This window comes from Podarcis muralis, chromosome 8 (assembly GCF_964188315.1).
Source record: "Podarcis muralis chromosome 8, rPodMur119.hap1.1, whole genome shotgun sequence".
NCBI lineage: Eukaryota > Metazoa > Chordata > Lepidosauria > Squamata > Lacertidae > Podarcis > Podarcis muralis.
Genome location: NC_135662.1, coordinates 41,945,344 through 41,958,628, shown reverse-complemented (window position 1 = coordinate 41,958,628; position 13,285 = coordinate 41,945,344). Strand labels below are relative to the sequence as shown.

The window sequence follows — 13,285 nt, the reverse complement described above, 5'->3', positions numbered from 1 at the left end:
CCCCTCCTCTTCTCCACTCCCCGGGAAAAGGGCAGCCCAGGCGCTCCCTCCTGGGGGCGTGGAGAGAGAGAGAGCAGCGCCGGGCGCGGGAGGAGACGGGCGCAAACGCTGTCGCTCTCGCTCCCCCGTCCGGCCGCTTAGGCGCCCTGCAAGCTGCGGCGGCGGCCCGAGTTAGGAAATCGGCGGAAGCACCAAGTAAACGCGTGGAAAAACAGAAGCTCCAAGCCGCTTACTCGGAGGAAGTAAACCCCGTTGGAAAGAATGGGATTCAGAATAAACATGGCGAAGGTGACGCGGGCTGCTGCCAGATCGATATGTCCGTGGTATTAACCTACAGTTGGGTTAATACCATGGGCGGTGGCAACAAGGAGCTCTCGCCCCCACCCCCCTCTCCCTTGCTGGATTAACGTATATATACTGTTATTTTTCTTTTCGCGATCTCGACATATGGCACACACAAACCACTATCTAGAAATAGGCTTTCCCCCTTTTGTGCCCCTCCCGTTTTTTGTCTGCTGCCGCCGCCAATGATAAATACTATTATTAGGAGCAAACAAAATGTCACAAGACAGCGAGCAACGTTCCCCAAAACTCTCCATTAGACGAAATGTTACACGAAACGGGGGGAGCAAGGACAAGGGCAACAAGGAAAACAAACTAAGGGAAACTATAAATGAGGCTGCATCTTATTTTGTTTTATTTATTACATTTATATATCACCTCTTCAAGGTGGTGTACGTGGTTCTCAAATATCTCCCCATTTTATCTGCACAAGAACCCTGTGAGGTAGGTTAGGCTGAGAGACAGTGCCTGGCCAAAGATCACACAGTGAGATTCATGGCTGGGGGGGGGGGGCTAAATCCCCAGATTCTTGTCCAAATTTAGACTTGGTTCCAAAATGAAGACTGGATTATGGATTGGATTAGACCCTGCTAGATGCTTTAGGACTCAATGATCCCTGTTTTTGAAAACCTAAATCCTACACTATACAGTGGTACCTTGGGTTAATAACTTAATTCGTTCCGGAGGTCCGTTCTTAACCTGAAACTGTTCTTAACCTAAAGCACCACTTTAGCTAATGGGGCCTCCTGCTGCTGCCACGCCGCTGGAGCACGATTTCTGTTCCCATCCTGAAGCAAAGTTCTTAACCGGAGGTACTATTTCTGGGTTAGCAGAGTCTGTAACCTGAAGCATATGTAACCTGAGGTACCACTGTATAGGCTACCCGAGCCTTTGTTTTTGTGGTTTTGAACAACCCCCAGACCTCTGGAGAGATTTGACTCTCTTGACTTTATTTTTCACATTCTCCTCGTTTTTTAGAATGTTGTTCTTCAGAAGTCCAATGTGACTCTGCTGACAATTGTCCACTTACACATAAGATGAACCAAATAGCACCATGATCACTTGCTCACCTTCCCTGACATTGGCTCCATGACCAGCTGTTCTTGGGCACAGTCATTTAAGGTATCAAGAAACCTCTTGTCATGACCAGAATACACATTTACCCTGTCGATGTAAGGGCAACTTAAGTCACCCATTACTACAACCGCAATACTTCCTTCTTTCGGTGCCTCCTTTGACTTAATCAGTTGAAGCTAAATGGAAGTGGTTGGACGTGTTACCCAGTGGTAACCCTTAAAATCTCTCTTAGGAAATATAAGTAGGATCATGCTGCACAACTATAGGGCTATTTGTAACCTTCAGTGGAGTTCTTTATCACTAAAGGCTTGGCTTTACCATAGGGCAGCACAAGTAGCTGCTGGGGGCACCAAAAAAAGCAAAGGGTGCCACGGTTGTGCTCTATTGTTCGTGTGTAGAAACACACACATGCATCTCAGCTAGGGCTACCAGCCTATCTTCCACCCCAATCCTTCTGTTAGCACCATCCATCATACTGCCTCTCCTTTAATTGCCCACCTGCAATGTTATATGGCATTGAGAAGAGGATGAGTGTAGCACAGCAGTGATGACAACAGACAGGTTTGCTTGCTCATTGATTCTGCCTGTAATTGGTGTAGCAGCAGAGCTCTCAGTCGTGGAACATGCCTTCCCCTTCCTAGCAGTTTTGATTTGGGGCAGTTCAGCTGCTCCATCCATCTATCCGAGCTGTGTTGCTGGCAGGAAGCAGCGGTGTACCAGCCTTAGACTTCCTGCGCATAGGGATGTGTGTGTCTTTTTTCTGTTCCCTTTGTATGTTTTGTTCTTTCTCTGTTCTATGTCTCATCTCTTGTACTCCCTCCCATGGATTGGCTGATTGTCATTAGGACCGGTCTTTCTCAGATGGAAACAGATGCTATACTGCCTATTGTAAGATATATGTGTATGACAGAAAGAGAAATACGCCTCAATTATAGTGACAAAACAACTTCAGCCAGTTCTATTGGCATTGCTCCAAAAGAAAGGAAACTGATGGCATTGAATGGGATAATGATGTCCTGGAAGAATCCTGAAATATAATGAGCGTTGGACAACTATACTAGGCACACTGCTGGGAAAGTGTACTATGTTCATAGGAACCATACACAGATAGCAAATATTATACTTTTTTGTGGGGGAGGCGACATTAGTAGGAGTTTAGATTTCTACCTGCTCAGGCTCACAGATGTTTCCTGCAAAATTTGTATCAGTTTTGCATCAAATCAGTAATGCTTTTCCTCTGTAAGGAAAAGGTTACACTGGAATTGGACCCCAGTACTAAAAACTGATGTCTTGTCTCTTGAAAGCATACGATTGGCAGCTAGGAATCTTGGATGCAGCTCAAGCTGTAAACTGAGACTTTGTCCCTCAATTTCTGTAACGGTTTTACAATCTCTGATTTGCATATCAGTAGAGGTATCTTATTGGTTGCAAAATAACATTTTTTTGTGTGGCAATGATAACAATTTCTTTCCTTATCCAGGGTGGTTGTATGATTAGCCCCAAGCAAGATGGGAGTTGAAAAAAAGCAATTTGCGTCATAAGCGCTACTGGATCGCTTGAGCTTAGCAATGACTCACACCAGAGCCTGGAGCTTCTTGCTAAAGTATTTATTTATTGCATTTATGTCCCACCATTTCCTCCCAGGAGTTCAAGGTGGTGTACATGGTTATCCCCCTCCTCATTTAATCCCCTCAACAACCCTGTGAAGAAAGTTAGGCTAAGAGGTAGTGACTGGTGCAAGGTCACCCAGTGAGCTCCATGGCTGGGTGGGGATTTGAACCCCGGTCTTCTAGGCCCTAGTCCCGGGGTCAGCAACCTTTTTCAGCCATGGGCCAGTCCACCGTCCCTCAGACCTTGTGGGGGGCTGGACTATATTTTTTTTTTTTGGGGGGGGGGGGAATGAACGGATTCCTATGCCCCACCAATAACCCAGAGATGCATTTTAAATAAAAGGACACATTCTACTCATGTAAAAACACACTGATTCCCGGACTGTCTGCGGGCCGGATTGAGAAGGCGATTGGGCCGCATCTGACCCCCAGGCCTCAGGTTGCCTACCCCTGCCCTAGTTCAATAATCACTACACCACACTGGCTGAGGAACAGGGGAGGGTGTTTAATATTAGCCAGTTATTCTTTCTTGTTTCAGTATAGCCTCTTTAAAAGACCCAGAGATTCCTGAGCAGCTTAGAGAAGGGTAAAGGTAAAGGGACCCCTGACCATTAGGTCCAGTCGTGGCTGACTCTGGGGTTGCGGCACTCATCTCACTTTATTGGGCAAGGGAGCCGGCGTACAGCTTCCAGGTCATGTGGCCTGCATGACTGTGCCGCTTCTGGCGAACCAGAGCAGCGCAAGGAAACGCCGTTTACTTTCCCGCCGGAGCGGTACCTATTTATCTACTTGCATTTTGATGTGCTTTTGAACTGCTAGGTTGGCAGGGGTTAGAGAAGGGTACCAAACAATGGATTGTTTGGTATGTTTGGGATGGTAGTTAGAAGCAAGTAAATATGTTTGTCGGTCAGTTGATTTACGGTATAAGGTGGTGTCTATACGCCCATCCTGTATTTTTATAGTAGTGTCCAAAAATGTATTTCTTGCATAGATTGGTTCATTGTTAGGTTGATGGTGGGGTGAAAGTCATTGAATGTCTGGTGGAAGGTGTCCAGGGTCTGTTGACCATGTGTCCAGATAATAAAAATATCATCAATGTATCGCAGGTACAAGAGAGGTTTGAGTGGGTAGGCGTTTAGGAAACATTGTTCTAAATCTGCCATGAAGATGTTGGCATACTGTGGGGCCATGCGAGTGCCCATTGCTGTGCCACTGATCTGGAGGAACAGGTCATCACCAAATTTGAAGTTGTTGTGGGTAAGGACAAAATGGCAGAGTTTGGTAGCAAAGTCCATTGTGATTTTATCTGAAATGGTGTTCCTTATATGTGTGGGATGTTGGTATACAGAGATTCCACATCCATAGTGGCTAGTATAGTATTGTTAGGAAGATTATTCAAAGATTGTATTTTCCTCAGAAAATCTGTGGTGTCACATACATAGTTGGGAGCACTGAGGCCATATGGTTTCAGAACAGAGTCCATATAACTGGAAACACCCACAGTAATAGTGCCAATACCTGAGATGATGGGCGTCCTGGATTTCCTGGTTTGTGTATTTTAGGTAGAAGATAGAAAGTTCCTGGTCGAGGTTCTGCTGGTGTGTTTGTGAGGATCTGTTCTTGGATGTGTGGGGGTAGCTCCTTAACAATCTTGTTCAGTTCTTTTTTGTATTCTTGTGTGGGGTCTGAGTCCAATTTTATGTAAAAGGCAGTATTGGAAAGTTGTCTGTGAGCCTCCTAGATGTAATCAGTTTTGTTCATGATGACGACAGCTCCACCCTTGTCCGCCTCTTTAATTATAATGTCTGGGTTGTTCCTTAGATTATCTATAGCTCTCCTTTCAGCATGGTTTAGATTTTGTTGTAAGCAATGGTGTTTTCTGGTCACATCCGTTTGGATTCTGTGGTGGAAGCAATTGATGTACAGATCTAGTGTGGTATTGCATTCATCAGGAGGGGTCCATGTGGAATCCCTTTTCGTGTAACATTTTTTCGGTGGTAGTTGGTGGTCATTAATGTGTTGGGAGGGTGGTAGTTGTTCCCCAGTAGATTGAGAGATGTTGTGTTGTGAAGATGTTGTTTGTTCTACTTTGTCTTGTTCTTGTGTGTGTTGAAAGTACTCCTTCAGGCGTAAACGGCAGAAAAATGCTTCCAAGTCCCCACAGAACTGGATCATGTGTGGGAATTTGGCAGGGCAGAATGACAGTCCACGTGAAAGGACTGATTCCTCAGCTGGGCTGAGTGTTTGCTGTGAGAGATTGACAATATTGTTGATCTTGTTGTTTTGATTAGTAGCCTGTAGGTTGGAAAGGTTAGAGAGTTTTTTGTTTTTCTGTTTTTTCAGTAACTCCAGTTGAGAGTGGTAAATGGTTTGTTTTTCCTTGTGGAACTCTTGCCAAGCTGGGTGATTCCTAATAGAGTTGTCCAGTACAGAGAGTTCCTCTGAGAGCGTCTGTTTACAGTACAGAATGCCGATCAGGTGGCCAAACTCTACGCCAAAGGATAAATGGACATAAATCTATATCAGGAATCACAAGACAGAGAAACCAGTAGGAGAACACTTCAGTCTCCCTGGAAATTCTATACAAGATCTCAAAGTAGCTTTTTTATTACAAAAGAATTTCAGAAATAGACTGGAAAGAGAAGTTGCTGAATTGCAACTTATTACCAAACTTAAAACCATGGAGAGACCTGGTCTGAATAGAGGCAACTGGATTCTTGTCTCATTATACATGATAAAGCTATTTTTAGCCATCTCACCCATTGCTTTTTCCTGTAAGACCAATTGCAGTTGTTAACAGTTGTCAACAGGTTTACCACACCTATTGGCCAATCACCCATTCCCACCACCCTTCTGAGTAATACCTCTCCCCACCCTCTCACTATAAGGGTCTGGTGACTTCTATTTCAGTGTATCTGAAAAAGTGTGCATGCACATGAAAGCTCATACCAATAACTAACTTAGTTGGTCTCTGAGGTGCTACTGGAAGGATTTTTTAAATTTTGTTTCGACTACAGCAGACCAACATGGCTACCTACCTGTAACTAGATCTTTTCAGCTGAGTTTCACCCCACTGAGTCCATCTTTCTACTTCATAAATTTCCTGTATAAACAACCAACACTTTCACGAAGATACTTATTATGCTTGTATTTGCATAATACTTTACAGTCCTCCTGTGCAAATCATAGTTTTGTTTATTTTGAACATTTGTAACAGGCAGTTAAATAAAATGTTAGTGGACAGGCAGTGCTGTTGCTTTGTTAATACCAGTAACAACTGGGTATTTTGTATATCATTGAAGGGAGAACAAAATATTCAAGTTCAAGTGTTGGTATGTACAAAATAGATAACGTGATCAGGAAGAATACAAAACTGCTCATCACAGCTTGCAGCAATTTCTCTTTCGTGTTTTTTCATATAGGTCCACTACATCTAAGTCAAGGGATTTACAGGAATTCTGAGGGAAAAGAATAATAGAATTTAATCCAGTGTGAACGAAGTTAGCATTACAATTACTTTCGTGATATTAAGGAGTATATTAATTGAAACAGTTATGAATAACATTAATAATCATTAATAAATATGACTTTAAAAACAGCATTCCATAGTAGAGTGGCCATTCATAGAATCACAGAATAGTAGAGTTGGATGGGATCACAAGGGTCATCTAGTGCAATGCAGGAATCTTTTGCCCAATGTGGGGCTCAAACTTACAGCCCTGGGATTAAAAGTCTCATGCTCTACTGGTTGTAAAAAAAAACAGGTGTCTGCCAGTTCAGGCAGGCCTGTGCTAGTCCATCCGTGTTCATGGCCAGTGGGCCTTGGGCTATTCTGACTTCCTGGTATACGTGTGGTTGACCAGAGCTCAGCTAACTTCTCTAGCAGTGGATAAGCACATCATTACATCTTCACAGCAACCCTGAAAGGCTGTGGATCAGGGTAGCCCGATGACTGTTGTCCACGTGCTGCAGTCCAGTGCTACCCTCAGGACTAAAAGCCTGTTGGATCAGCATGCTGTTCCCTATATGACTAGGCAGATGCCTTTGGGCAGAACTTGAAGACAATCTTGTTCTCCTGCTATTTGTTTCCCAGCAACTAATGCTGAGTGGCATGCTGTCTCTGAACATGAAGATTTCATATAGCAATTATGGCTAGCAGCCACTGATAGACTTATCATCCATGATTTTGCCTAATCCCCCTTTGAAGACTTCTAAGCTAGTGACCATCACTGCATTGTGCGTCAGTGAATTCATACACAAATTATATACTGTATGAAGTAGTGCTGTCTGTTCGGAATTGACTGCAATCTGGAATTCCTAGATTTCTCTCACCGTAGTCTTTCTTTTTTAAAAATAGAAACAATAGCAAAATGCATTACGCTAAGGTTAAGGAATTTAATTCACCAATAGCACTTCAATGTCAGAACAACAAGACTCAGTCTCCTGATGCTGAAGCCAATTCAGGATTCTAGATGCTGTCAAAACACATATTAAGTAAGAGAATGTGCATGACACAAATTTCTTAAATGTATACTTAGGAGGGGAGTGGACAGTATTCCTGAAAGTCATAGAAATGCATAGTTCAGCTACTCCGTTTTTCATTTATTTTCAATTTCCCATATAAAAACATACCCATTCAAGGTAGTTCAGCTCTTCCTAACAACAGAAGCCACACTTTCAAATTAACAGTGTTTTCCATGAGATACAAAGAACAGCCAGCTTTTGTGGACACTATGGCCACCTTTGGGCATAATGCTAACTTATAGTTTTGTGTTACATGAACAAACCTTGGGCTCATCAGCTCTCCATCCCCTCCTGACAAAAAAAATAGTAGCTTTCACTTCCAATTTTAACTAATGAGTTTATTGCTACATCTGAGCTCAGACAAACTGTAGTTTGGGGAAACAAGTCAACTTCAAAGTATGGTTTCTGATCCTGGCTTGTTTCCTTAAACTTCAGCTCCCATCAGCCCTAGCTTGCGTGGCCAGTGATAAGGGATGATGGGAGCTGCAGTCCAACTACATATGAAGACCACAGGCTCTGCATTCCTGCTATATGACAAATGTGGGATGAATGCTGACCACAGTGGAATTCAGTTGTGTTTTCAGCTTGGAGAGTAGGTTTCGGAAGTCCATCTGAATGACTTCTGGCTAGCCTTGCTCTTTGGTGGTGTCCACTTGCCAAGGTCCCTCTACACTTAATGGGTTGGTGACAGGGTCTCTTCAGTTTCTGAGCCTTGTGACACTCTAGTAGCCCCTTTTCCCAGGATATAGGGCTTGGGGAGCAACAGATCCAGTGGGCCTCTTGCCCGCCCCTTCTTACAACCCTTTAGGGTTACCTCCAGTGCACTTGTTATACATCTTCTCACTAGATGACTGGAATAGCAGGGGAAACCTCTTGGCAAAGCCCCCTATCCTTCACTGTTGGTAGGGGAAGAGGCTATAGAAGAGCAAAGACATGGTTATCCCCTAGTCCTCTGCTCTTTCTCCAGCAAGCCAGTATTCCTCCCCAACAGTTGCCTCTGGACTATTTAAGCTCAAAAGCTCCAATAGCTCTTCATCAGTCCCAGGTGGTAGCAGATATGCTGCTGTTTTATATGATAATTTATTTTTTAATGTGGAGTACGTGGGTGGCGCTGTAGGTTAAACCACAGAGCCTAGGTCGCGGTTCGAATCCCCATGACGGGGTGAGCTCCTGTTGCTCGGTCCCTGCTCCTGCCAACCTAGCAGTTTGAAAGCACGTCAAAGTGCAAGTAGATAAATAGGTACCGCTCTGGCGGGAAGGTAAACGGCGTTTCCGTGCGCTGCTCTGGATCGCCAGAAGTGGCTTAGTCATGCTGGCCACATGACCTGGAAGCTGTACGCCGGCTCCCTTGGCCAGTAAAGCGAGATGAGCGCCGCAACCCCAGTCGGTCACGACTGGACCTAATGGTCAGGGGTCCCTTTACCTTTACCCTCTTTGAGGTGAGGAGACCAGAACTGTACATCGTATTCCAAATGTGGTCACACCATAGATTTGTAGGGACAGAGGAACTAGTGTATCATGGTGGGTAGGGTGGAAAGTAGATTTTAGGCAAACTATTGGAGAGATTGGATGGGTCTGAAGTGGTCATTGTTTTGGGACTGGATGAGACTGTAGACTAAGTCAACATGATCAGAAACCTTAAAGTGAGGATCCTCAGGCAGAATGGCCTCTGTGTCTATCCCTTTAAGAAGGCCCCAGTCTGTCTACAGGAGCCAGAGCCCAGCCAACAACGTCTGGAGATTTCTGATCCCAAACTTATAGGTCAGTAGGTAGATGGAGGTACATAGTCAGTAGATACGTATGTTTAAACTTTCCCTTTCTATCACATGTATTTTCTTTCTTCAAAACATCATTGTTTGTTAAGGTAAAGACAACAATATGTAGGCTAAATATATTCACAGAGCAGGAATGAATTTGTATTTCTGGGCCATCTAATTTACAAGATTTGGTCTAAGAAAAAGAAGTTGTTGCAGTGAGCTTACCTTGTTCAATATTTCTTTAGCTAGCACTAAAAAGGCATCTTCAATGTTAATATTGTCCTTTGCACTGGTCTCAAAAAAGGGTATTCCATATTCCCAAGCAAGCTGGAAAATAAAACAAACAAACAAAAAGGAACATGAGTCTGAATTCAAACACTACTAATGCCTAGAAAGTGCAATTCATAGCAAACTCAATTTGAAAAGTGGTTTGCACAATCCCAGTTACAAACTCTGTCACAGAATGAAATCAACAGACCTCATTTCACAGTCTATTTAGGGTTGGGAATGAATATACAGGAACCCCCCCCCCATTAACCGTGTTCAATATGTGCAGGACTATGCACATGTGCATTGCGCCAAACCCAGAGGTGAATAAAAAACGTCACAAAAAGGGGTGGGGTGGGGGTTTTCAGTTGTATCTCAAATATATGCATGGTGCCTTGGAACATAAGCCCACCTAAATGGGGGTTTGCTTTTATATCCATAGATATAATCTATTCTCTCTCCCCTCTGCCCCCCCCATTATTATTGGATAATAATAACCTACAGTAAGTCTCCTCAACAGCAAGATTTAACCAACAGTAAGTCTCCTTAATTAGCTGGGTTCAAACCAATATGGACCACACATTGTCATTTTCAAAGACTGCACAGACAGCAAACAGTCTGGGCTCTGGGATGCTGTCAGAGTCCCCATGCTGCCTTCACAAAGCTTAGTACGTGTGGAAAATCTGTTGGGTGTACAGGTGGAGAAAATAAATAAATAAATGGAGAGTGGGAAATAGTGGGTTCCCCCACTCCCCATTTATTTATTCCCCCCAACACAACATAAATGGGTTTTAACCACGAGTGTCTACATGCTCTCAGTCTTGTTTTAAATGTATTTGTTGTTTTGAGGTTTTCAACCGTTTTAATGTGTGAATTGCAATTAATAAATCAACGACGATGACCATGACAACAACAACAACATATTTCTACTATACAACAATAATTTCATTCTAATCTTAGGTTATACTTGTTTCAAACGTAAAATACTACCAATGTATGGACTCTACAAAGCTTTAAAAACATTTTTGCAGTGACATTTCTCAGACATGCTTTTCAAACATGTTTGGCCTTATGATCCCCATGGAGATCTTACAAAGGAGAAAAGAAAGGTCAAATAAATTGAGAAAGAAAAGAGCATGCATGCCTTTTTGAATAGCAAATCTAATAATTTCTCCTGAAATGAGTGTAGCTCCCTAGAAAATGTCTTTCTTCTAGGCTAGTGGGGGAGGGAGGGAGGCATACAATTTATAGCTATTTTGAGCACCTGTAATTACTGGTTTCTGTAGTTGATTACAGGAACAAATGAAAAGGATTGAATTATTCGTGCCAATAGAAGTAAGCCATGGGGAAATAAATAATTTAATGAATCACATTAGGAAGATTTTTAGAATCCCATCCAAAACAAAGGCTTGAATCCTAACTACCAAAATTTTGGGACGTTTAGCATGAAAATCTGAGGTGAAAAATGTGTGTTCTTGGGGTAAAAAAGAGGCTTATAAAGATGTGTCCCTGAAAAATCTCACATAGGTCTTCAACCTGGTTAATTAAAAATAATAAGAATCGCAAGTGGGTGTTTTTTTTTGCCAGTTAACTGGCAAATAAATGGAAGCTGAAGAGTGAGGGAAGCTTGTTTTGTGTGGAGCTGGTTCTCCAGAGGCAACGAAGCAGCTACTCCCCTGCCCTTCTGCTGGGAAAGGTGAGAGGAAAAGATGGGGAGGTGCTGCTTTAAGCTGCTCAAGGCACTTTGTGGTAGCTCCAAATAAACCAGCTTCCTTGCCCATCCCTCTCTTTGTGCTAGAACCTAGGATGCCTTGAGTTGGCGGCTCTTGATGGGCCGTGGTCAAGGAGCATGTTTGTTGGGGGGGGGGGAGGTGTGTATGTGTGTGTGAGTGTGCATGTGTATGTGGTGATCTTCAGAGAATGAAGGTTGCAGGATGTGATTTTGGACCCACCCAACAACAAACATTACCCTTGAGGAAACACAGTTCTTTGTGGAAAGAAGGTCCCCCATTGCTCAGTTAGAGGTATTCCTTCCTAAACCAAGGAAAGCGGGCACGAAGTGCCTGTTAAAATGGTGCTCCCAACCTAGAAACAGTGGTCATATGGTAAGAAAGCCCCCCTGGGGTCCTTTGGGAAGCAGGACAGGCTATAACATGAATTAATAATAGTAATAAGTAGCAGCAGCAGTAGTTGAAAGAAACTTTTAAACAAATAATTGCTGCCTGAATAAGCATGGGCACCCTTTAAGTCAATTAAACTTTTAGAAACTGAATAATCTAATTGATAACACAGCAAAGCACTAATATGAAGACCATTATTTGTTTATCTCAGTAAACACCTGAAAGCACACGGGGTTGTACCCAACAAAGTGGTCCCGTTTCTGCAAGGACTTCCACTTGTGCAATGCAACTTATACTGCCGTGCTCCACCAACCTGTTCTGGAGGTTCCCTTATCCTTCCAGAGCAGACTTTTTTGTGGTGGTGATGGGGGGTTGGGGCAAGATCAGGAAGAGGAGAGCAGAAGGAGAGATTCCATTGTGCAAGTAGAAGTCCTTGCATAAATGGGTCGACTTCACTGAATACAAGCCCAGATCCTTTTCTGAGGCTATTCTCTGAGGGTCATCTGTATTTGAAGAAGAGAGAAGGATGAGGATATCCAACACTTTTTGGTGTAGCACTCCACCATTAGAATACTCTCCCCCAGAGAGGCTCCCCTGTTGGTGCCATCCCCTTCCAGTGCCAAGGAAATAAATTGTATTTATTTAGATGTTTGGCTTAATACCTTTTAAAATACAGAATAAAACCAGAGCTAAGAAAGTATGAAACTCCTATTTTAATTTTCTGCTCCTTTTAGTGTTGTTCTATACGGTATCTAGTTTATTTTTATTTTTTATTTTTACTGTCAGCTACTGTCAGAAGCATTTGGAGCTGAAGAGCAGGGACAAAATGGTCCAAATAAATAAAATAGCTATATGAAAAAAGGGTGGTGGTGGAATGTTACAAATAGTAATAAAAATGGTAAGGTTTCCGTAAAGGCAAACAGGATTTCCAAGCTTCCCCATATAAAGTGCCACATAAAGGTTAATAAAGATGTAACTATTATATTCAAACAAACAACAATACAAACAGAAAACAGGCAGGACATAAATTGAAATGGATAACCACATAAAGGCATGAGTTTTAAAGCTGGAAAATGTTGCCTAGGCGTTTCTGACTGAAAAACAGCACATTTGTCTAGCCTTTAATATTTCTACCACCCACACAACATATGTCAGAACATCTCATAATTTTAATTAAGGGAATGTGTAAGGCTCTCTTAGAACCTGTACTTAGAGCTTATATGATGATTTTTCAAAAGAAATGTGTTTCAATCTTGGTTTAGTTCACATTCAACACTGTTCCAAAAAGGGAAGTCATACACAAAAGGCAGGGATCTCCAACTGGGTGCCCTAGTCTTAGTAAATATTCCCTCCAAAAACCACAATACACGAGAGACTTTGCATTCCTGCTCAGATCCTGTTTGCACTGGCTCAGCCTCTCCTACATTGAACATGTCCACATTCCACTGAACACAGTGGGAATATTTACCAATACTTTTTGCAGGTGCCATGTGGGCAGGCACAGTGGAAAGCGAGGGAGCTACAGGTGGGTAGCTACAGGTGGGTGGAGATAGAAAGCTTTCCCCCTCTGTGAGCTTCCTTAACTTAT

At 43.0% G+C, this 13,285-nt stretch overlaps 1 protein-coding gene across 1 annotated transcript in view; it reads right to left on the bottom strand.

Annotated features, from left to right (window-relative positions):
* Positions 1–6,162: 6,162 nt before the first annotated feature.
* LOC114600648 (ras-related protein Rab-10-like) overlaps positions 6,163–13,285 on the bottom strand; it is a 38,437-nt gene continuing 31,314 nt past the window's right edge. The window contains exons 5-6 of the mRNA XM_028737076.2: positions 9,536–9,637; positions 6,163–6,487 (exon numbers count right to left, since the gene is read on the bottom strand). Coding sequence (XP_028592909.2) covers positions 6,410–6,487; positions 9,536–9,637 — 180 coding nt within the window. The 3' untranslated portion in view covers positions 6,163–6,409. The remainder of the gene's footprint in view (positions 6,488–9,535; positions 9,638–13,285) is intronic.